The 24812-nt window shown below is 41.2% G+C and overlaps 2 protein-coding genes across 18 annotated transcripts in view; both read left to right on the top strand.

Moving 5' to 3' along the window:
• The window catches only part of ATAD2 (ATPase family AAA domain containing 2), a 40532-nt gene extending 29074 nt beyond the window's left edge, over positions 1-11458 (top strand). For both annotated transcript variants that reach the window (XM_075085747.1, XM_075085746.1), the window contains 10 exons: positions 359-544; positions 1821-1953; positions 3177-3373; positions 4592-4751; positions 5109-5231; positions 5327-5476; positions 6634-7032; positions 7685-7809; positions 8854-8982; positions 11251-11458. In XM_075085747.1, coding sequence (XP_074941848.1) covers positions 359-544; positions 1821-1953; positions 3177-3373; positions 4592-4751; positions 5109-5231; positions 5327-5476; positions 6634-7032; positions 7685-7809; positions 8854-8982; positions 11251-11292 — 1644 coding nt within the window. In that variant the 3' untranslated portion in view covers positions 11293-11458. The remainder of the gene's footprint in view (positions 1-358; positions 545-1820; positions 1954-3176; positions 3374-4591; positions 4752-5108; positions 5232-5326; positions 5477-6633; positions 7033-7684; positions 7810-8853; positions 8983-11250) is intronic.
• Positions 11459-13501: 2043 nt separating this feature from the next.
• Positions 13502-24812, top strand: part of ZHX1 (zinc fingers and homeoboxes 1) — a 29648-nt gene continuing 18337 nt past the window's right edge. For 6 of the 16 annotated variants that reach the window (XM_075085741.1, XM_075085740.1, XM_075085742.1 and 3 more), the window contains exons 1-2: positions 13502-13819; positions 14739-14849. The gene's annotated coding sequence lies outside the window, so the exon portion shown is untranslated. Of the gene's footprint in view, positions 13820-14116; positions 14646-14738; positions 14850-24812 lie in introns of those variants that run through there. The other 10 variants (XM_075085730.1, XM_075085724.1, XM_075085734.1 and 7 more) reach the window with 5 other exon arrangements.

Raw genomic sequence — 24812 nt, 5'->3', positions numbered from 1 at the left:
CGATCTACCCAGACTAATACATCTGGCTGAAGGGTTAGTCATGTTTTCTCAGGCACTCCACCATACCAGCGGAGTTGTGAGGCTCTTCAGGAGTTATCTTACACCTAAGTAGTTTTGAACTCAGGCAGAGATTCAGGTCTGCTTCTGTCTGCATACTAATGTCTATATTTGAGTCAAAGTGAAAATTTTACATTATGCTAAGGAGTTGTTCTTTTGTTGTGGGGTTTGTTGTTGGTTTTTTTTTTTTACATTTTGGCTTCGCGTACTGCATTTCATAAGATAGTTCAACTGATACGTAGTAATTTATTAGCCTATTCTGCATGGTTTCGTTTTCTTATCCGAGCTTTCATTTTACCAGCTGATGCAAGAAGCTCAAAGAACAGCACCAAGTATAATTTATATCCCACATATCCATTTGTGGTGGGAGGCTGTTGGAGCGACATTGAAAGCTACTTTTACAACACTACTGCAGAACATTCCAGCATTTGCTCCAGTTTTGCTGCTTGCAACATCTGATGTGTGTTACTCAGGTCTCCCGAAAGAGGTATTTCTGTTGATTCTTTTCTTACTTTTTTTTCCATTTCTGTTGATTCTTTTCTTACTTTTTTTTCCATTTCTTGCTAATTTATAAATCCTTTAAGCACTGGAGTACTGTGCACTCTTAAGCAAATTCATGCCGTTATTACTCAAGCACCCTAACCCTAATTAGGTCTCTTAAAATTTGCTTAGATAAAACAATGCTGAAAGCATTTGTCTAAAGTGTTTTCTGAGTAAGGAGGTTGACTGTGACCCAACTTTTTCCCCCTTCTCACACTCACGCTTATTAGACAGCTGTATAAATTTACTTCAGACAATAATTCCATCATCAAGATGGTTAGGCATGTACTTATTCAAGAATATATGGTGCTTGAAATGTAAATGGGAAAAAGATATTTTTACTGAAAAGTGAAAGATACTTTTACTGAGAAAGTACAGTGGTCACACTGTTAATGATGGAATGTAATTTCAGATTTAAATTATTTTTTAAAATTCCTATTCATATAGGTAATACAAATTAGAAAGCTAAGTTCCAACTTCTGTTTAAGTAACTTGGAAATCAATTTTTATTTGTATTCCGTAATAAAATTCAGTAAGAGTACATGCTTAGCTTTCTAGACATCTGAGAGTGTGCATTAAAGGTAGATGCTAAAAATGTGAATATGCTGCTCTGATTATTTTGTCCCAGTTACTGGGCGGGAGGGAGGGGTTACCTAGATGTGTTTATCATCAAATGCTTTGAAAGGGCTTAACTTTCTACAGAAGTTTTTATACTGTTAATAAATTCCTTCTAAAATTAAGTATTGAAATTCCTTCCATACCTTTTGGTAGTAGATATTGAAAAATGGAGTAAAACTTGGAAGTGTGCAACTTCAGATACCTCATTTAAATTACTTAAAAAGAAAGCAACACCTAACCAGAAAGCCTGCACTTGTCTCCCAGACCCTGCCTGTTTCCTCTATAGCCTCCATAAAGATTGAAACTAAGACTGCAAGGCAGGTGAATACAAAACAAGCAGTCTTGGAGGTGGTGATTGTCACCACTTTATCAGTGTATGATATGATGGTCCTTGAGCTTTAACTCTAGAGGTGTTCCTTAGAGAAGATATTTTAATTTGCCTTGATAATCTGTGAAAATAGAGCCTTTTAAGGCCAAGAAGATAACTTTTCACAGTTTGTCTTATCCAGATGATTGTTTAATTTAGAAAGGTGCTCATCTTTTTGGAGTAGAATATGAATTTGTGTTGCCTCATATCTGAAATATCTTTTCTGCTCATGCTTTAGATAACAGAATTATTTATGAATGATTATGAAGTTTTCAAAATCCAGTTGCCTAACAGTGATGAAAGAAGAAAGTTTTTTGAGGACTTAATTATGAATCAAGCTGCTAAACCTCCTCCATCAAAAAACAGTGCAGGTGAGGATATTCTACATACAAAATTTTGCTAACTGTAAGTTAATAGCTGTACAGTATTTGCTTTGGTGGTAGTTTTCTATCAATGATTTTTCATATGCTTGTATTTAAGTACCTGGAGAAATTGATGCATTATGGCCTAGACAAGTGGTCTGTGCAGTGGGTGGGGAACTGGCTGACAGGCCGCACCCAAAGGGTGGTGGTAAATAGCTCCTTTTCCAAGTGGCAACCTGCCACTAGTGGAGTCCCCCAGGGATCGATATTGGGCCCAATGTTATTCAATATTTTCATAAGTGATCTGGATAACGGGATCAAGTGTAGCCTGATGAAGTTTTCAGATGACACCAAGTTGAGTGGGGAAGTAGACACTCCAGAAGGGAGAGCTGCTCTGCAGGGAGATCTGGATAGGCTGGAAGAGTGGGCCAGCAAGAACCTTATGAAGTTCAACAAGGACAAGTGTAAGGTCTTGCACCTGGGAAAACATAATCTGGGAGTGCAGCACAGAATGGGATCCACCTGGCTGGAGAGCAGCTCTGTGGAAAGGGACCTGGGGGTCCTGGTGGACAGGAAGCTCAACATGAGCGAACAGTGTGCTGCTGCGGCCAAGAAGGCCAACAGGATGCTGGGTTGCATCAAAAAGGGCATCACCAGCAGAGGGAAAGAAGTCATCATCCCGTTCTACTCAGTGCTTGTCAGGCCACACCTGGAGTCCTGTGTACAGTTCTGGTCCCCGCTCTACAAAAAGGATGTGACAGGCTGGAAGGGGTCCAGAGAAGGGCCACCAAGATGATCACAGGACTGGGAAGCTGCCATATGAGGATAGGCTGGGAGAGCTGGGTTTGTTCAGCCTTGAGAAAAGGAGGCTTAGAGGGGATCTCATCACCATGTACCAGTACTTAAGGGGTAGCTACAAAGAAGATGGAGACTCCCTTTTCACAAGGAGTCCCATGGAGAGGACAAGGGGGAATGGACACAAGTTGTTCTTGGGGAGATTCCGATTGGACACCAGAGGGGAAATTTTTCACAGTGAGAAGAGTCAACTATTGGAATAATCTCCCCAGGGAAGTGGTTGACTCGGCCACATTGGACACTTTAAAGAGTCATCTGGACAGGGTGCTGGGCCATCTTGTCTAGACTGTGCTTTTCCTAGAAAGGTTGGACTAGATAATCCCTGAGGTTCCTTCCAACCTGTGATTCTGTGACTAAAAGTTTCTGATTAACTTAAGCTTGGCAGACATTGGAAGTACTGCCTGTAGCACCACCGCCTAAGCCTCGACAGCTGACGGAGGAAGAAGCAAGACGGCTGGAGGAGCAGGAGGAGGATACATTACGAGAACTTAGGATTTTCTTAAGGGATGTGACTCATAGACTTGCCGTTGACAGACGTTTCAAAGCATTCACGAAGCCTGTTGACCCAGAGGAGGTAAATTATTGTTGATCTGCAATACCATTTTATCTGCGTGTATTCATAATCCATCTGTGTTTGTATTTCTCAGTTTTTTTGTGCTCTTTATAGGAGGGTTTATCATTGTTTTTAGGACCATACTATTCTGATTTTTCAAGAAGCAGGAAGTGAACTTTGCTTTTACTTTTGCTGACTCCTTGAGGCTCTCGGATGTCTGTTATTTGCTGTAGATGATTTCACTTGGAAGGGACCTACAACGGTCATCCAGCCGAACTGCCAGTTAGACCGAATGTCAATACAGTTCACTCAGGGAAAGGCATGTTACAGCGCTGAAAAGCAGAGAGATCTCTTTCTTTATAAACACTCTCTCTAGGAATGTTTTGATAAAGCCTAAAGCTGTTGATAGTTTCTGTGAGAGCAGGAGTAGAAGCAGCAGTTTTTTTAAAAAAATGTAAGATTCTATTCTGTTTCATCTGGGGATCCTCAGTATAAGATCAACCGTAAGAGCCATGTGGTTTCTTCGTCCTCCCATACACTTACTATGTCTCTTTTTCTCATTTAATTTATTGAATATGTCTAAGCCAGGGGCATACACTTCGAAGTCAGTTGTAGTTTTAATACAGCTTTGCATTTCAGCAAAGTCCTGTTCCCCTAAGGACTTGTTCCCCACTTGTCCCTTTCCTCTGTTCCCCACTGACTCGTCTTTCTGTTCACTTCTAGTTTCTGAGATGTGAATAATCTAAACAGAGATGTCTTCATCTAAACTGGTCATTAGGCTTCTTTTATAGTCCAAGTAAAGAAATCAGCACCTCTGGGTCCAGTTATCTGATTCTAAAGTAGATGTCTAGGACAGACACTTCAAAAGTGCGATTCCTGCAGCCTTTTTCTTGCTGCCAACAACAAAGAGAATCTCGGGCGACTTCACCGAGAAAGGTTTCTTTGCTATAATTTTCTGAAGCAAAGTGAAATGAATCCCACTCTGGGTATCTGTTCCCTTCTCTGTCCACACATGCTTCTGACCTCCCTGCTTCTTTTTTTCCCCACTTACGGTCTGTCTCTTCAAAGCCAGTTGAAACAGCCCTTCTATTTTCAGGTAACTAACTGGTTAATTTCTGCATCTTTGGATGCGTCACAAACACTTGAGGATTTTAAGAAGTCCTTAATTTGGCTTTATTAAAATATTTAATGTTGGTAGATTCTGTGTTAAATCTCTGAGCACATATATTTCATTTGTAGGTACCCGACTATGGCACAGTTATTAAACAGCCCATGGACCTTTCGGCAATTCTCTCTAAAATTGACTTACACCAGTACCTAACTGCAAGGGATTTTCTAAAAGACATTGACCTGATCTGTAGCAATGCTTTAGAGTATAACCCAGATAAAGACCCTGGAGGTGAGGATATGTTTTTATCCCTAATTTGGAAAAATTTGAAATGTATAAATTGATAAATGTCATCTGTGGATAGTAGACTTGGGATTAGATCATTTTAAACATCCACAGACAGCATTTCTTGCCAGACTGTAAATGTTGTAGCACTAAATTACTTGGGCATGAAATTGTGATAGAAGTGTTGATCAGTAACTAGTGCTTTTGATTCAATAATTACCCTTTAGGTTGTTATGCTGAAAATACTCACTGAGGTAACTTTTCAGAACCTACCTATAAAAAGAGCAAAATCTTTCTAAGTAATCAAAATAAAGGATTTCACTGGCTGGTAGAAAATATTTAGTTCTGACTGTAAAATTTCAGATCGTCTCATTAGGCACAGAGCTTGTACTTTGAGAGACACTGCATATGCCATAGTGAGGGAAGAAATGGATGAAGATTTTGAAGAACGCTGTGAAGAAATTAAAGATTCTCGTGAGAACAGAGGTATGTTTTTGACGCTAAGGATTTTTAAACTTGTCTCAGTATTTGTAACCAACAATGCAAGATGCAGTTCTTTGCTATCTGTTCTTTATTGCAAGGTTGTACCTCTTCGAAGTATGCTCCATCCTACTACCACGTAATGCCAAAGCAGAACTCTGTTCCTGGGTGTAAGAAAACAGACCCAAAGTCTGATGAAAAACTGAAGATACCAGCAGTGCCTGTAGATGCCAGTACACCCTGCTGTAATGGCAAGTTGTGTTTTATTCTGACTTTCTTGGAGAAGGTGCTACAGTCACCGATACCTTCTCGGTTCTTGTGACACAACAGGTTTCTGTGATGCCTGGTTCTTCATGCCAGAGGCATTACATTTATAAAATTTGCTTCAAAATGTGAGATAAATCCAGAGGTCATTCATTCAATACCGTTATGAAGTTGAAGTGCAGTGGTTTGTTTTACATTGTAAGACACACATGACATGGTGTCAAGTTTCCTCGTCTCACTGGCGTGACTGGGAATTTTGCCATTGACTTCACTCATGGGCTTTTTGCACTGCTCCGTGAATACAAAGAATGGTGGGTTTTTCTGGAAGGCAAAACCACCAAGTTTGTTTTAAACAAGGTTGACTGAATCAGAAAGCATATGAGGTGTAAGTCTTAAAGGACAATTTTTTTCTCCAGCAAATATTCCCTTAAAATGGTCTATAACTCCACCCACAGTGTGTTTAGCTTTTGAATTTAAAACTTGTAACAGATTTGAAGAAGGGCTCATCTCCAAACACTTTTCTGTTGCTCACAGAATTGTTCTGTTGTTCACAGAATCATTTCTTCAGTGGGTAAGAAGGAGAAGATGACTTGGGCACCAGTATTTTTCACTTGCTCCCCCAGGGCTTTATAGTCTTCCTTAGTTCTGCCCAGGCTCTGGCTTGTAGCGTCATGTGTGCCCAACATGGAAGAGTAGCAGCAGATAGTAATCTGTGCTCTTGACGAGTTGTGGCCCCCTCTCAGTGATGTCTTGGATCTTAGCTTCCGGAAGGGAGCAAACTTCTCGTGACTCCCTGTCAGGTTCACAGATCACTCATCTATATTAGTTCATGTAATAAGATAGTGAGCAACTTCAGCTATTGCTTTGCAGTAATAGTTCCTACCTAAAGTAAGAATTTTCTGCTCACAAAATCTCGAAGCTGATGGTTTTGTGAATGAAATTTTGTAGCTGACTTCTTAAAATCTAATAAATCAACGTTGTTAACTTGCAACTCTTTCTCTAGATGTATGTAGGGAGAAAGACAATGGTACTTGAGCTCCTTTGATCATTTTCAGTCTAAGTCAAGTAAGATGAGGATGCTGGATTTTGAAGGAAGAAGTGTTTGGTAGTGTTTTGGATTACTTTTTCTGATATGTCTTTGTAGATAAGTCAAAAAGAAAACGCAGAAAGAACAAAGGGTCGTTGGGTATTGCAACAAAGAGGAGGAATTTTCAGTTCAATAAAGAGAATACAGTTCCAGAAGACCAAAACGAAGTAGAGAGTGATGAAGAGCCTCCAGTAAAACATGTTGCTAACACAGATCGTACTGAAGTTGAGTCCATACAGGATTCCTCTGTGGAAGAAAATGAAAATGTACTTCAAGAACGGCAGAAAAATGGGAATGAAAACACATCTGGGGCAGAAAATGAGAGAGTTCTCCTTGTGGCAAAGTCTGCTTCTGAAAAGAAGAGTGTCGTACTTCCTGAACGTTCAGGCCTAAGAAAGGAGAGTGAAATGTCACACTGCCAAAGAGCAGAAAGTTCTGAGGAAGGAGAGTCAAATGGTAAATGAAAGGTCAAACAGGTCATTTAGCACCTTGTTCTTCCTCAGAAAGATTACACTATTTCTTAGGTTTTAGCCTTATTTAATTCCATTCTGTTATTTCTCTTGTATCTCTCTAAAATCAGCACGCAGTGTTTCTCGCATAATGATGCTGCCCCTCTAGTTCTGCTAGCCAAACTCATGTTTTGCTGCAGATTCTGAAGTTTGTTTTTCAAATGGTACCTAACTGAAAAACAATCACTGACTTTCTTTTATTGTATTAGTATCTTCCCAGTAGTGACGCAGTGTGGACCCAGAGTCCCATGCAGAATAGAAGATTTATGTCCTACTGTTTGCAATGTAAGATGTGTTCCCTAAGCTAAATTACTTTGGAGTTTTACCATGCAGGGCTGTAATAACAACCTGACTCTTTTTTCCTGTTTTTACCCTGCCTTTTTCTCTAGTGCTTTTTTTGTGTCCGAGTTTCTAATTTTTATGGGGCAGTGACTTTTGCCAGAAATAAAATAAAATTCAAGCATTTCTCAGTGAAAAAATGGTAACAGGACTGCCTCCCTCATTGCAGAGACAGCCTGTACTCCAGGTACAGGACACTTCACTGATGCTGTATTCCAGATAAACAGAAATCCTGACTTAAGAAATTTGTGTCATTCCAGATTCGTGGGTGCAGCGTACGACTCGTGCAAGACATTCTCAGGTAGAAGAGCAACAGGGGGCAGGTGTCAAGAAAGGACCGGAAATTCTCACACAGTCAGTGATTGTGGATTCCTGTGAGCTCAAAGTAAGTCTAATTTCAATTTCATTAGTACTGAAGTAGGACACTTTCTTGCTACATGTACAGTTGTAAATTAAGTTGGATGTTAACCAATGCTGTTGAAAACAATTTATGGGAAGGATATATAGCTTGTGAAATAATTCAACCTAGAATCATTAAGGTTGGAAAAGACCTCTAGGATCATCAAGTCCAACCGTCAACCCAACACCACCATGTCTCCTAAACCATGCCCTGAATGACACTTGTGTTTCCGCACCTGGTGTGGCTGCGCTTGTAAGCTACATCTTCACAGCCTCACACAACATGCAGGTACGGAACAGCCGCAGTAGTGGAAGAAGGTGCTGCCACGAGCTTGTTACTGCTGCTTTCTTAGAGGTTATCACATTCACATCTTTGGTAGCAGAAACAGTGGTGTGAGAGACTGGTAATCTGCTAGAGGCAGAGTTACTCTGGTAGTTCGTCCGCTCTTCACTTTAAAGGTAAGAGCTAACTGATCTGCTTCAGACACCAGAGCAGTGCGTTCTGCCAGCAGAGCTGTAGGCACGGTACATGTTCAGCTAATGGGTACGGACAAACACCTAAGGATGCTTCTGTTTCCAGCTGGCACAGCTCTATCTACAAGATCTGTAGCCTGGCTTCCAAAGGTTCATTTTATGGGACCCTGCATTGCAGCAACAGTTTCTCTAATGAAATGCAACAGTGGCTTTGCTGTGGCAGCAACTCTACAACAAAGTGGGTTGTGACATTCCCTGCTGTTCTAGAAGGAGTTGATTCGCAATTATGATCGTTGATGTGGTAGATTGATGGTAATAAAATATTGCCTGAAATGTAAGCCTCCCTCTCCTCTGAAATATGAAAAATTAACTCATTTTCTCCAGTTAAAGCTTGTGAGATATTTAATCTGTTCTCTGAAGTGTCACTCATATTTTATTTAACAATATAAGAAAGTAGGATGTCACTTGTGTTGTTATTGTTTAGCTTCTGAAAACATACAGAGCCTATTCAGAGTATCTCACGCTACTCTGTGTCATTTCCTTTTTTTTTCTTCAGCAACTGTTGGGTGTTGTCACTGCAATGACTAAGAACTTCAATATATTTTGCTTGGAAAAACTATATGCTCTTCTGAGTCAGTGCATTTACCAACACCGGGAAAATTACGACAAAGCCGAATTAGTAAAGGTAAATTTTTTGGTCTTACAGCACTTTCTATCGCTGTTACGCATGCGTGCTATGCGTAGGTATGTGTGCGCTCTGGACATCACACTCGTTCAGCATTACTCTTTACTGCTTAGTTGCCTGCGTTACAAGACTTTTTCATTTCAGTCTGGAAGACATTTATCCATATTGCAAAACCATTGTTGTATTTGGGATAATTGTTGGCAGTTTCAGCAGGAAAAGGCTTGAACTTTAAGACAATGGGTCCACCCACACAGCCCTCTCAAAACAGTTAACCTTGCTCTGTCAATAGTCCTCCTCCAGAACCTTTTTAGGGGTGGGGGACTATGCCGGGAGGGTGCTTGACACAGTCTGTCACTTCCTTTCTCCCCTTACAGGCAGTCAGATGTGGTAATACTTCGTATAGCGGTCACTCCATTCTTGAAAAGCAATTAATTATGAAACATAACAAGAGGTTGAGACTTTTCTCTAGCCTCACCATAATCCCTTTTTAACTAACATGGCTCAAGCATCTTTAATTTGGCATACGGGGAGATTCCTGCCTATCCCGGTTTAATGCTAATGAGTCAGATTCTCTGATCTCTTCCTGTAAGAGAGGATTTCCAAGTTGTCAGAACTCAAGAGAAATCTTCCAGAGGCGCCCATGGTCCCAGTCAGGTGTTCCCAGTATTGAATAAATTTAGATATGCTGGATATTCAGTCTCCAGATTCAAGATCCTCAAATCCATTTGTCTTAGAGCTGCTTGTGCCTGAGAATAGATAAAATTCTTTATGCCTCTCAGTCTGCCTTAAAAATGAGGAAGCCTCTTCTCTTTGGCCCTGGTCATCTCAATCTCTTCTTCCACATCTGATAATGAGTTAGAACGGATGTGCTGTTCTGATTGTGCAACAGTGAGGATTATTTGGATTCAGGGAGGCCATTTCTGAAAAATTAGCCCTTCTCTCATCTAGTATAATGACGTGTTTTAGCACGAGAAGGGATTTCTTTATGTTATCTCAGGGCTTGTGAGCATTGGTGAGTTAACTTTTAATGCCTAAATTAAAGGGGACTCGATTTCTTTGTTTTCTACTTCTACCTTTAACAAAAAAATACCCCCTATTCAGAGTGATTGTGCAAGTCCATCAGGAGCAAGCTCTACTGCATGAAGAGATAGACTTTAACAAGTAATTATTCAGAGTGCAGAAGCATTTACAGCATTTAGTCGTGGTTTTTCAGTAACTGTTGAAATCAATGTTGAGACTGATCCATAGTCTCTGGATACACTCTGTTTTGGATGCCGAAGGGTGCATTTGAAGCTAGTGGGTGTCATGCACTGTTCCTGGATTGTGAGACAGATTTTGTCTGTTAGCGTGCTTCACTGATGAGATGCCAGGTGGTTAACATATACCACAATTTTATTATATTTTCCACTGTCCTTAAACAAGTTATTTTAACCTATACAGTAAGCCCAATACATAATAATGAGACAGAAATTGGTAGGGCAAGCTAATTGAAATTGGGGAGAAGAGGAATACGACCTGTTAAGTCTTCCAGTAGTCTGTGGCAAAGTCAAAGGTGGTGGGGGTCTCAGGCTTGCTGAGAGGGGGCTCCACCAGGTTACTCCCATTCTCTGATTTTATAGCTGATGTGAAGCCCTTAGTCCCCACACATCTTTGTACCCAGAGTCTTAATGGCCGCAGCACACCCTGCTACGACTCTTGGAGCTGAACAGGGGTTGTTTGAGTAGATAAATGAGGGGTGAGGAGGGAGGAAGGCCTCATGGTTCAGCAAAAACATTTCACTTGTCTATAATTTAAAGGAGCCACACAACTAAACCCACAACCACGAGTTATGCTTGTGATTAGTGTTTGGTTGTGAGTGGGTGACAGCATCTTGATTTGGTTTAAATACTTCCCCCAGAGTGTTCTGTTACAAACTGTCCAGGCTCTTGACATAAGTTTAGGCCTAATTTTCTGGCACCTGATAAGCCATGTAGGGAGCGGCAGAGGCACGTTACCAGAGTCTGCACAGCTGGGGCTGGGGGCTAAGCAAGGGCTGACCACTAAGTCTTCACCTAGTTCCACCCCTCACCTTGGCCTCAACATGGCACTTCCATCTTCAGCAAACCCTCGACATTAGTCAGGTCCCAGGGTCAGGACCCCACAGTGGGTATAGAAAGACGTTGTGGTGGTGTACATATGTATGGATTCTTTATTCTTTTTATGAAGAAATAAACAGGGTTCTTAAGCTTTAATTCATGCTGACTGCTACTTTCTCTTTTTTCTTATTAGGAAATGAAGAAAGAAATTACAGCCTTCAGTTATGCTCAGTGATACTTGATTTCAGCATACTTGACTTCTGTTGTGTTTTCTTTTATTTGCATGTTGTTACCTGCTCATAATTCAATGTAGATTACTTCTTCATATATATTTATACATATATTAAACAAATATATCTTAAAAATTGTTAAGAAAGCTCAAATAAAGTACTTTAACTGCTTTTAGTTTATATTTTCATCCTTCATATATATTTTTTATGTGACATACTGCTGTGATTACCTTTGCAATGCTGTAGACCTGAACACCTCCCAGATAATTTCAGTACCTCTCTTTTAAAAGAAAACAATCGAAAACTTGATTTTTGTCATAGTTTTCTAGCTTGTGGGAATACATTTTTCTGAGGTAGTCTGTGGTGTTGTGTCCATTGCATAGTACATAAAGGTTTTAAAACCTCATTTGGTGTATGTGAGGTTTAGAAACCTCTCAATCAAGTTCAGAGGTAATTTTTTTTTAATTACCCGATAGCATCTCAAGTGGCTTTCATAGACTTAACCTAAAGAAAGTATGTGGAAGAAACACTCCACAAACGTAAGAACTTTTGCTATGGCATATTTTTGCCTTTTAAAAAAACCTAACTTGAAACAAAGCAAGATTTACTACTGTAACTTTCTAAGATAAAGTTTAGTCTTGCTTGTAATAATGACAGTCGTCTTGATACCGATGAATTGCATTTTTATATAAATTGTTAGCTGTAGGTTAGGTGGCTTGTAGTTGAATTAAGTTGTAAATAGTTTTCTAGCTACCTGGAGAAAATTATATATTACATAAAAGTGAATATATTGTTGGTGATAAATATATTTAAGTAAAAGCAACGCAGTAGCCTGTTTTGGAGATGTATGCCTCTTCTAACCAGTATAGAGTATTTCTCTCAGTTAGTTTGACAGATTTATTTTTAAAAATAATGAGACTAGGATAAGCAAAGTTCAATTTTATGAGAATAAAATTTATATCAGTTGCTAGAAAATATGTGGCATGATACCTTGCTGTTGTGTTGTCACCTCACATCCACAACATCTGGTAATACCAAATGCCCAGCTGTGCAATCCTTCTTGTGTGTTTCGTTTCTTATGTATGTTTTCGTTTTCTTTGTTTCTTTCTAATGTGTTTGTCCAATCATTTGTGTACTATGCAGAATTTTTTCTTTTATCTGTATTGTTTGGGAGGGTATTAATAAAAAATTAATCATCCTTTTGAGGGTTTTTGTCTGCTTTATTTTAATCACAGAATAGTTTTGATCATTAAGTCTTGCACTTAAAAACCAGCACGAGTCTTAAAAAGACTTTAAAATAAGGACTGCACGTGAGCAGCTTACCCCACCGTTGGTATATTGGTTATATGGCAAAGGCAAGCACAGGAGGAAGAAAAATTGTATTGAAAATTTACATTTTAATGTCTATGACATTGGAAATGCAGTAAAGGAAATAACGTCTTTTTTTCCTTAACTTGATCTCCACCTTGGCTGTCATTGATTTTCAACGGGCCTGTGGGGGTGGTTTGCTGACCGCGTTCCCCAAGATGACTGTTGGAGACACTGAACCAGAGTGACTGTGGAAATAAGGAACCAGAAACATTCCTCAGATCACAACTTTTGCTCTTCACAGTCTCGATCAAACTCCTTCCTGTCACTAGTCCCAACACCATACTGCACCTAGAGTTTTTTTAAAAAAACCTATGTAATTGTTGAAGTCTTGATCTTTCATGGCCAACTGTTAACAGTTAACTCTTAATGGCTCCCACAAGCTACATCTTTAATTTCCTTCTCAGGGGAAACAATCATATTTTAAAGTCTGGCCCAAAATGGCAAATAGTGATGAAAGAAACAGCATGTAGCAATGCCACATTTTTGAGAAGCACGCAACGGGAGTTAGAACTAAATATTGACTAAAACATCTAGGTATGGGCGAAAGGAAACAATACCCCCTTCTCCAAGTTCTGTAACATAATAAAGGGAGCGGGCATTTTCCCCTCAGAGCTGTGACTTCTGTGCTCGCTCGCCCCTGGTGTGGGGCTCTGGACCCTGTCGCAATGTCCTCCTCCCTCAGCGACATCTCGAGGCGCCTGAGGGAACGGGGGGGGAGGGGGGCCTGGCCTCGGAGAAAAAACCTTCACGGGGATAGAGAACGCTGTCCTTAGAGCCCGCCCGGGTGCGTGGCGGGAGGGTCTAGCGAAGTTTGTCGGCGGAGGAGCGGTGTCCGACGGGCGGGGCGGTGGCGGAGCGGCTCCGCCCCCGCTCCCTGCCAGGGAGGCTGAGGCACCGGCCGCCGCTGCCCGGCTTCCCCGCGCACCGCCCCGGGGCAGCGAGGCGCCGGGAGGATGCGAGTGGGCGCTGCGGGCGGCGGCGAGGCGAGGGCCCGGGCGGCCTTGGGAGTTCCCGGCTCACCCACCGCCCCCCCGCCCCAAAAGAAGTGCAGTAGTTTGTGAAACGCAAGATGGCGGCGCAGCCGTGAGCGAAGGCGGCAGGCGGGCAGACAGGCAGGAGGGCGGCACGGGCGGAGGGGGCGAGGCGGAGCGGCGCCGGCAGGTAGGGGCTCGCGTCTCCCGCCGCCTCTGGCGCGGGCGTAGAGGGGGGCTCAGGAGGCGGGAGGGCGACCCCCCGGGAGGCGTGCCCGCCCCCGCTTCCCCCCGGGAGCGGGCCGGCCGCTCTCCCGGCGGGGACGGGGCAGCGCCGGCGCGCCCGCCGCCCCGCTCCTCCTCCCCGGGGCAAGGGCGGCTCCTGGCCGGGCGGGGGCGGGCGGGCCGAACCCGGCCCGGCGGGGGGCGGCCGCCCGCTCCGCGGGGTGGGCGCGGTGGGCCGGCCGCGCCCCGCCCGCCTCCCTATTGTCTGGCGGCGGCGGGCGGGCGGCCGGCGCTAGCCCCGCGGCCGGTGGGCATCGCCTGCCGGGGGCGGCGGGCGCCGGGCACCCGCCGGGAGGGAGCGCCGGGGCGTAACTTCGGACCAGACTGCTGCGTGCCCCCCCCCCCCCCCCGCGGCCCGGCCCGGCCCGGCCCGGCCCGGCCCGCTGCGGGGTTAATCCCCTTCGCGACCGGGGACGGTCTCCTCTCCCCATTCTCCCCTCCGCCGCCCGGTGCCAGCTGCGAAGGCGGGAGCCTTTGCGTGGCTTTGCTCGCTGTAGGGCGGAGAAACATTCGCCCGACTCGTCTAGTCGGAGAGTCAAGAAGTTCAATCCCGGTGCGCCCGGAGGAGCTGGCGAGTTCCTGCCCGGTGTCACCGGGCTGCCCGCGCTGGCGTTCGGCCTGACGGACGGACGGACAGACGGCAGCCAACGAGCCATGAAGTTCTGGCTCCAGAGTTGTCTCGCATCCCGTGGCGTTGCAGAGCGGGGGCGAGCGCGGAGGCACAGAACGGTGTATGTGCAGGCAAAGTTGGGGAAGATGTCTGGTTTACTCCTCTGGGGGTGTCTGGGTTTTGGGGTGCGTTCTGACGCTCGGCTCTCCCCTAGATCAGGATGTGCAGCACTGGAGACTAACACCGACTCCAATAAACAACGTAATGGAGGCAGTTCTGGATCTCTAAAAGGGCTCAGAGTATCTGCAGTAGTGAACGCTATCTGGTAGGTACTTGGGCTTTATTTCTGAGCTGCTTGGACTTTCTGGTAGGTTAAATGGTTAACGGAAGGATGGAGAAGTTTACTTTGCACAAAGTGTAATGTAAAACATTGAAGGCTGAGATGTTTCTTGGTCTGTGAGCTGGAATAGGTGCCACTTATTTTTAAAATAGAGATGTTCAGAGAGCATATTGGGGATGTCAAAGTACATATAAACATCCTATAAATAAGAAGTGGATTTTGTTATGAAGCTTGTTATGTGAAAACAAATATTCCATTAAACGTAGGAATGAGAGAGAAATTTGAAAAGCTGTGCTGTTGGTTTTGACCAGCAGTCTGTTTTTTGTTTGGTTTTGCTTAGAAGGATTTCACACAAATAAAAGGCGGCTTGCGAGTACTTAAAGAAACCCCGTTTAAATCAGCCTCCGTGGTGCAAACTATAGGACTGCCCTGCATTACGACCTCTTTGAGCACATGCATTGTTTAGAAAACCCTTTTGTTAATGTCTTTAAACATTGCCAGCAAGGCAGTCGATTTCACTTGTGTTGTTCAATGAATTCTCCTAAGCCGATTAGAAGTAGATGCCATTTTTTGTAACTGAAATGATCTGCTTTTAACTTCAGGCTAGTGGTTCTTGTATCTTTGCTAGACTGAAAAGCCCTCTGCAACCACATTTTGGTAATGCATGTGTGTACTATGGTTGTCCCCAAACTTGTCTATGTAAAACATAGCAGTTTGAGGGAGAGCTTTTCTTTGTGAGGTATGCTTTTCTACTCTCTTGATGTTTCTTACGACTCTTCTGAATTATTTCTTCTCTTGCAACACCCTTGATGACCTGTGCGTGCTTTAGCTGGATCCGCTGTCCTGGTGTCTAGCCTTAATTGCTGTCATTTGTCACTGTTGGTTATTATTGGAATAGACAATATTTATCACTGCGTACCAATATATCATTGGAGACTGTTTGAGCGGTGTATTGAACAGTTCTGCTTCTTGTAGATTTCTCAGTGCTGAAGAATTTCTGTCAGATAATGGACTTCATACTATTGTTAGGATTCATTTTGTTCCTAACATACCGAAAATACTGTTTCTTGTGTCTGTTGCTTCACTGAGCAGTCTATAGCATTTCACTTAAGCTTATTGCTATCCTTGAGCTTCCCCCCTGATTTTTCCCCCATTTGTTTATATGTAGTCTGAGGGAAAGGACGAAATTTCATTTAACGTTTTCATCTAGTTATGATTAACGTTGGTGACCCTTTTGTTCAGATGTAACTTCAGAAGAGTCTTTTTTAACCAACAGTCATATACCTTTGAAATCGGGTTCTTTTCTCAAGTTTGAGTTCAGGATTTTTTCCAGCTTTATGAAATTGGAACTTTTAAAGCACCAAATACATATGAATGGGTTTAATTCTGTTTGCACATAATAAATGTAACCGAGGCACAATCACTTGTAGCTAAGGTACGGCTGATCTTCATTTTGGTTTAGTTTCTCTGTTCCTGTCAAGCTGAGGTCTAGGCAAGATTTCCACAGTGTCAAATTTGGTATTTTCATGTTTTCTAGTTTTTAGAAATCCTGAATCTGTTGCAAAATTTACAGAATGATCTTTTCAGTGTCTGTTTATTAAATTAAAGTCCTGTGTGATAACAGTTTTGGGGTCATGGCATGGGGGAAGGGTCTGAAGAACATTTTTAGCTGAGTGCATGGACATGCTGTTCTCGTCTGTGTATTGATGGTCAATATTCCCTCTCCTTGCGCTCTAGATGTGGGGTCATTGATCCATAAATGTCCAAGATGGTTTTCTTCCAAGTTGTCAGTGACTTGTAAACAAATGATGCAATTTTCAATGTAGTACTATTTCCCTTTTTTTCTTTTGTTTACTTGCTGTTTCCTAAATAGGCAGCAATATTGATCTTAGTCTTCTACTCATGTATCTCCGTGCTATGTGCCAGTAGTATCACCTTTGTTGAACATACACATATAAGAATACTATTTTTCTGTTGTTACTGTTTAAGTTTCTAATATTGTCAAATTAAGCATTAAAGCAGCTTCTTTCTTCAGGCTATCAAAGGGATATGATTACTTATGTTTTCAGCATTACAGTTATTATCACCACCATCAATTCTAATTTATTGTCTTTATTCCAATTCATCTTCTCTCCTTTTTTCTTTTTTTTTATTTTTTTTGTGGCTGGTTCAGGACCTTCCCAAATATTCGAACCACTTTGGTGCATAAACAGTTGTCTCTTTTTTTTTTTTTTTTGTGGAGGTGGAAGCCACCAAAAATTATATATTTCCTTATCCTGTACTAGGCAGATGGCATTTCATAATTCTATGCCTTGCATCACTCTAACCAATGGTTCATTTCCAGTTCTGTCGCCTTTCTGTCAACGAACTGGAAGGAACTTCAGAAGGTTCACTGAAGTCTTTTTCATACCCTTCAGAGTTCAGTGAACTGTAACGTATTTCGTAGAACGGTGTCTATACTACCAGTGGATCCTTCCTAACCAGCTTCAGAAATCAGCCCAGATTGAGCAAAAGTCTGCTGTTGTTGCTTGTGGGAAGATGTGTACCGCTCTTTTATCCGTAAGAGCTTTGAGATAATAGTAAATCTTAAAGTTCAGTGGTATTCAGTGAAAAAGAATATGATCTAAAGGGGCAAGAACTGGAATGTAGAGTACATTTAATATATCATTAAAAATATAAGAAGGGCAGTATCATGCTAAAGCACAGAAACTAGGAAGATTGCTGACAACTGAAAGAGGCACAGATGTGGCTAGATGGGAGAACCTTTAGGAAAAATGGTAAACAACTTTGAATATGCTACTTTCTGCACTCTGAAATGGCATCAGAGATAGCAAAGAACTTAATGTTGCAAACATCCTTTAACAACGTGACCTCTGTTAGGTTTTTTTTAATGTATATATATAGTTTTATATTTAAAAATTATATAATTACAGTATATAATAGTATTAATATATAACTTATTTATTATATTTAGAAATCTTATCCCTGCAGCTTAGCCTTCCACAGTGGCATTTTGCAGTCTTCTGCTCACCTTCCTTATCCATTGGTCTGACCAGGAGCTGAAGGAATTTAACATGCTGCCAGGGGACCCACAGTTCGAAGTCGTTGCTCAAGCAAGCCTTGAAGGCTGGCAGTTTTGTTTAAACAGTGGGCAGACAGAACTGTGTAATGAGGCATGCATAACAGCAGCCCTTGCTCTTTGGCAAAGCCAGCATCGTTCTGAGAGTGCTGTGAGCGCCAAAATCACCCCACCAGACAGAAGGACAGAAATGAGCTTTTTTAACTTTCTGATGGTTAAGGTAAAAGTTCCACATGTTCAGCAGTCTGAATCTTCAAAGCATCTTACGAACCACATATATTGGATAGGAAATAGCTGTCAGCTCACAATGAAGACTGTGAATCATAAATCATTTAATATAGGCTTTAAAGATTGAATCCATGTTCATAGGTTAGGAGTGTGATTAGTTTAACATTGTTTTGCCTTAGAACTAAGAACTTCATAGATGGAAATGCACATTTATATAGTCCAAGGCGGTCTTGGTAGAGGGCTCTAAGCTTGGCTTTCCTAAAAATTGCAGTATATTAGGCTAAACAAAATGTAGTAGTACTAATGCAATTGCCTTCCTCCCTGTGTTATAATGGAAAGACATGCTTTGTATGTCAAAACGCTGTTGATTTTAAAACTCTTCTACTGGCTCTGTTCATGGGTGTAAGGCTCTGTTTTCATAATTAGGTAAAAATGAGATCTAGGAATGTTGCATGTCCTAAAAAGAGTAAAGGGGGCACAATGGGGAAGGAGTCAGGGAAGAACAACTATTACTAGCCGGGCTGTAAAAGACTGGTAGTTAAACCTTAATTACAGCTGCATGCTTCTTCAGAAAGTCCAGATTCCTAGTTAATCTTTAGAATACTTTCTAAGTAGAAAAATACTGCCTTTTTATACATAGGTCAGCTGCCTTCAGCAACATCAGTCAGAGCTGAGGGCGCTCTGCAAATCAGAGCTGTATCAGGAGTAGTTAGGCACTTGGCAGCAGTTGCCAAGTGAGCTAGATGGAGCAAGCGTGAAAGCTCAGGGGTTTCTGTTTCTCAGTAGGATTCTCAGCAAGATGAAACACATTTGTAGCTTCTGTGGAATTTTTGGAGTGTTCAGCACAGCACAATGTCCAGCCTTGTTTGCAGTGTTGAATACTTATGGCTCTCTGTCCCACAGACTTCTCAGTGGGGATCTGGACTGACAAAAGGTTTGTCGTACCTGGAGCGTCACGAGTTCTATTTTTTTGTGCATGGATCAGTTGGAAGAATTGGTGCCCATACAAGACCCCTGCTGGCGTTTTCGATATCTGTTTAAATATGATGCAGACCCACACAACTTTACTCCTTGTATCTTATGACTGTTCTTCAAATTTGTCGTCGTAATATATTTTACCTAAATTTGTTGGAGAAGTTTGAGGGTGGGTAGAGAACTAATTCTTTTTACTTCTTTAAAAGAAATAATTTTAAGGTGGAAGAAGACTCTTTTTTTTTTTTTTGTGAAACAATTACAACTTTGGGTATTTTATCTCACAGTCCACAAACATTAATTTTAAATCTGATTCTTGACAAGTAGCTTTTTTTTCTTAATTCTCTATTTCTTGGGTTCCTCCAGGAGAAAAATAAGGCCTTGTTAATCAGTTGTTTGTTTCTTTTGGGAAGAGGAAGGAAGAGGTGAGGAAAAAGAGTAATATTGAAGTAATCTAAGTTTACTCTTTCCACCCATAGTAAAGAAATAGTCACGTAAACACATCCTTAGAAATATATATATTGATCATTGTATATAGTGTTCAGAGAGCGAGTAGTTTTACATTACTGAATACACTGAGATTTTACTTCAGAATCCTTTGCTTTGAAAGCTTTCCGGTATATTAATATAAGTGTGGATGATGTAGTACAAACGCCATACCCTGTGGTCACACATGCTTACCGATGAAGAGCGAGCAATACTTTTTCTGCAGTTCAGGTCAGATGTGTAAGGGCACGAGCTAGTTCTAAGGCCACAATTTGTGGATGTATGCTCCTTTATATGAGTTAATATTGTATTTCTGGATGTAACCCTCATGAAGTTACGATCTGTGAATTAGTGAGCAGGAGCCCTCTTCCTCACCAGGCAATGTTTAAGTCCGTGTGCTGTGGAGAACTGACTTTCAGGAGAGACGGACTTGAGGGTGAGAGCGTGTTGAAGGGTTGGGACTGAAGATTGCTGTGCAACAGAGCAGCCTCTCTGCACTGCTCTGTGTGGAAAGATTCAGTCATTTTGACCCAAAGCAATGAAATGAAAAGCTCAGTCAGCCATTTCATCTTGATATACCCCGCCCTCCAAAACAAATATTAAAAAGAAAATGTAGGGTTTGGCCCATGCATATCCCAGTAATTTCCAGTGATTAAGTTGATGCTTGTAATTGGGATTTAGACAGGCCATGTTTTGCAAAATATGAGTATCTTTTTCAGTCTCAGTAGAGGAAGTTAAAAGATTTATATAGTGCATCTGATATTTTATTTAACTCGATAACTGCTTGGCAAGGAAAGGGTCAGTTTAATTTACCTTTGTCCTAGATTCAGTTTTAATATCTAATGTTTAAATGAAGGGGGGTTGATCTTTATTCCTAATGATTCACGCTGCCTCAAAGCACAGTGGTTTCTAGTTGTGTGCTGCCTTTCCCACTGGGGGATGCAAACAAAAGAACAATAATTTCAGACTCCTCCTTCAGTTTCCAAGAGAACCTTAGCTGCTCAGGGATAGCTTTGAATTTTAAAAGCATTTTTCTTCCAAATTATGTATTGATTGCACACAAAATAGCAGTGCTGTAATATGCAATTTAAAACAAATGCATGATGGTGCTCATTTGCTTTTAATGCTGCTTTTTTCCAGCAGAAAAACAAAAAGTGGATTCTGTTCCCATAAACCAGTCTTGCAAAATCCTTACAAACATTTATTAGTCTAGACACAAAATATTCTCACCCGGCCTCAGCTTGATGATGGCAAAAAAAAAAAAAAAAAAAGGCAAGCTAATATTGTACTTGGCTGTCAAAAAAGAAAACGAAAAAAAAGCTTGCCCCAGGCTAGTGAACCAGTAACATTTTGCTGGGGCTGCCTACAACAACAGATGCATTTTATTCCCGTGAGGTTTCTAGGCCTGCCTATTCTCTTATGCTAAACTTGGACACTCTCATAAACATTCTCTTTGAGTACCACACCCCAGTCGTATCCTGGGCTCTTTTAATTTGGTTGATTTAATAGTGACACTAGGCATGTTTGTCTTGCCTTTCCTTACAATGTCTGTATTCCCCTCTCTCCCCAGATATCATTTAACTAATGCATTAATTCAAAACCAGTCCTAATATATAGAAACTGGAATGATTGATAGAAATCAAAATGGTTTAAAATAGGTGATTTAATCACTGTTTAAACCTGCATGTAACCTTGATTTAAATGTTCTTCTAATTTTGATTTTCATTCGTGCATTTGATAACTTTTATAAATGGCAAATTATTCTCATTGATATGGTAGTTTGCAGAGTTTTGTTTTGTAAAGGGATAAATTATATCAGTGAGTGTTTATTTTATCAGTCCTTTATCTCAACCTACGCTCACTCGCAGTATTTTTACTTTTTGTCATTTTCTTAGAAAATAGTGAATTATGCATATCTTGTTTTTCAGCTAATGATTAGTTCCTGCTATTTCCAATTTATGTCAGACTGCATTTGGTTGGAAATTAAAATGTAATTTAAAATTCCCCTAAACAGCATAACATGTCTGTATTATTAAACTACTGTAAATATGTAGAATTATTCAAGCATGACTGTATTTTTTTAAACCTACAGGTTTATGAGACAAAACATGATACTTTTTATACTTACTAGATTATATTTATTTCTGTGATGGCGTATCCAAGTTTGTTAAGATTTTAGCCCTGGCAGAGCTCGTGATCAAACCTGAATTGGAGATCTTATATAGAAAACAACCTGTCCTGCTTTTTTCCAACTTTGAGGCAGAACACTTCTGTCATTCAGAAAATAATTTGTATCTTTGCTCACTGCAAATGCCTACATGTCTATAAGGTTAGTCATTGACTGCCACTAATTCAGTGTTTTCACTAAGAATTTCCAACTTAGACAACTTGCTTCTAAAAAAATAATTACATGAACTAAAACCGTCTGGTTTAATACTGGGTTTTTTTTCCTCAGTGCTTTTATCCCATTAATAAAAATCTTACCTGTTTACAGTTAGAACAGTACTTCCGGCAGTCATCAGCGCTGTTAATGAGGATGACTGGTTTAATGTTGGTAAATTAGATAGGTGTTACTCATATGAGAGAATGTGTTCAGTGTGTTCTTGAAACATTAATGTAAATTAACAAAGTGTTTCTGACTACAAGTGGTTTTGATTCTCCTAAATAACATGAGTTTCAAACATAACACCGATTCTTCTCTTCCTTCTCTCCCAATACTGATACTATCCTGTTTTGTGCTGTGTACATTTTCTTAGGCTTTTCTGTTGCTTCTTCAATGTGTTTTTATCAACGCATACAGTATTTTTAAATAAAACTCTACTGCCTGTTCTCATTTCAATTAGTGAGAGTATAATTTTGACCCTAGGATATTTATGCATCTTTAAACTACCTATATATTTTAAAACAGAACTAATCAGTTTTTTATGGTGTTTAAATCTAATGCAAGAAAGAAGCAGCCTCACAGCTATTAATTTTAAGCACAGTGTTTTAGCTAACTACATACTTTCCACTTAAATCCTGTTGTGTTAATTTTCCAGCATTATACTAGTATGTGAGAGACAAAAAGTGAAACTGGGTAGTCAGTTTCAGTTTTAACCTGAAAGATCCCAAAATCCTGGGGGGAAAAATTAGCATAGAAAGGGCTTCTGGAGACAATCTAGTCCAGCCTTCTGCTCAAAGCAAAATTAACTGTAGATAGATAAGGTTGTTCTGGGTCTTACGAAGTTTTGGAAACTTCCAAGGATGGGAATTCCGTAAAAGTCCCCAGCAGATCTCCGCAACCTCTCCAGGCAACAGGTTACAGTTCCTCACCAGCACTGAGATGCTGTTACTCTACCATCACCATGCCCCTAAAGTGATGTTTGTCTGTAGCAGACCAAGAGTATGTTGGTGTGGCAGTGAGAGACAAGTAAACCTGAGATGTTGTGACAGCCTCACGCTGGTCCTGGCAGTAATTTAGTGCTGCACTGGGAATACTGGCACTTAATGACAGTGATGAAGTACCCTGAATGTGGAGAGAGAAACTCAAGTGTTGTATTTGCGTTGTGAAAGTGCTGCTGCATGACCAGCATTGGTTGGATCAGGTCCGAGGGTAACATCCTGAAAAACTTCTGTAAGATCAGCTGTGTTTACAAGCATGAACACAAAATTTCTCTGCATCTCTCTGGTATGGAGGAGTCTCTCAGTAGGGATGAGGTGAATTCTTGGTTTTGTCTGTCCTTAATTTATGTGATTCAGTTTACAATTGTAAAGCTGTTACATGACGCTGGAAGCATTCTGGAGCCACATTAAAAAAACCTTCTAGAATATGAGCTCGGAAGTCCCCATTTTTTTACTTCCTAAGTGGAGAAGTAAATCATGTGGCAAAGAAAATAAAGAACTTTTTATGCACTCTGCCCTTCTTGACCTTCTCACAAAGTGGTAGCAGACCGAAGAGGCTGGAGGAGGCTTTAACGAGGGTATGATGAGGGGAGGAGGTGAGTCTGGGTCATGCAGAAGAGGTTCTGAGGAACCATGAGTGAGCAAAAGCCTACGGTGGCATAAGTGGCGGGTGAGGCTCTGAAGAGTAGTTGCAGCCTTGATAATGTGTCTTCACTTTGACATGGGCTAACCTAGGTGCATGCAATAGAATGCAATTATTATTTTTTTTGCTTTTCAAGTGACACTCCAAGTCCTTTTCCTCATTCATAAAACACTGTCTCATACAAACACTGGTTTTATACATTTATTTCAAGTATTTTGGGGTCCTTTACAAGCTGCTTAAATTACAAGTCTGTATCCTGGTGTATGCAAGTCTGTGTGTACATGCGGAGCATGTAGCAGTGCAAATTAGTGTCACCTGGTAAGTCCATCCTAAGTACTTGTTTTCAGTTTATGATCCTTGAAATGACAATTTCTCACACCTTGTTTCTGTTTGGAGGCTGATTTTTGTTCTCTGTTCATTGAGTCTTGAGGAAACATTCAGCTGGTTCAAGGGCAGAATTAACAGTGAGGAGGGAAGCAACGAGGGGAAGAGAGGCAATCTCAAGGTAAAAGCCGTAGTATCTTTCTTCTGAACAGCTCGGTGCCTCAAGGATTTGACGTAAGAGCTTGAAATTTGGCAGGGATCTAGCCCTGAGGTCTGAGAAATGTGTTCTACTGTTTAAGAAAAAAAAATAAAGTTGGCAGAATTATGAGTCATACTGTATCACCACCTTTTTGTATCCAAGGTAGAATTTGCAGGATGTTTTGTTACCTGCTCTTGATCATGCTTTTATGCCTGTCATGCTGCTTGCAGGCTGCTTTAAACCACGTGTATTAAATGGATTCTCCTCCTCCGTCTATCTAGGTTATTATATTGGCATCCATCAACATAGTCCTAAAGCTGCTGCTGCTGCTTGTGATCCTGCAAATGGCACTGACCTAGCAGGAGGTATAGAAGTGTTGGGAGCTGGTAAGCCCTGAGACCTAGTCCCACTTGTTTGAGGGTCGAGAGCTCCCAAAACTGTTAATTTCTGTTGAGAAAATATAATTTTGCTGCAGTGACAAGCAAATATTAATGAAAGCTGATAGCAGCTGATTTGAAATCTGGTTTCCAATGTGACGAGGGCGCATACGGTTAGTTGCAGTCAGTGGAGAGGAGAGGGAGACAATCTGTGCTGAGCTGTGTCACCTTTAAAAGCGCGGGGGTTCCTGTATAGCAC

The sequence above is a fragment of the Phalacrocorax aristotelis genome, chromosome 2, assembly GCF_949628215.1.
Source record: "Phalacrocorax aristotelis chromosome 2, bGulAri2.1, whole genome shotgun sequence".
Taxonomy (NCBI): Eukaryota; Metazoa; Chordata; class Aves; order Suliformes; family Phalacrocoracidae; genus Phalacrocorax; species Phalacrocorax aristotelis.
Note: the sequence above shows the minus strand (reverse complement) of the source record. Positions and strands in the feature narration are given on the sequence as shown.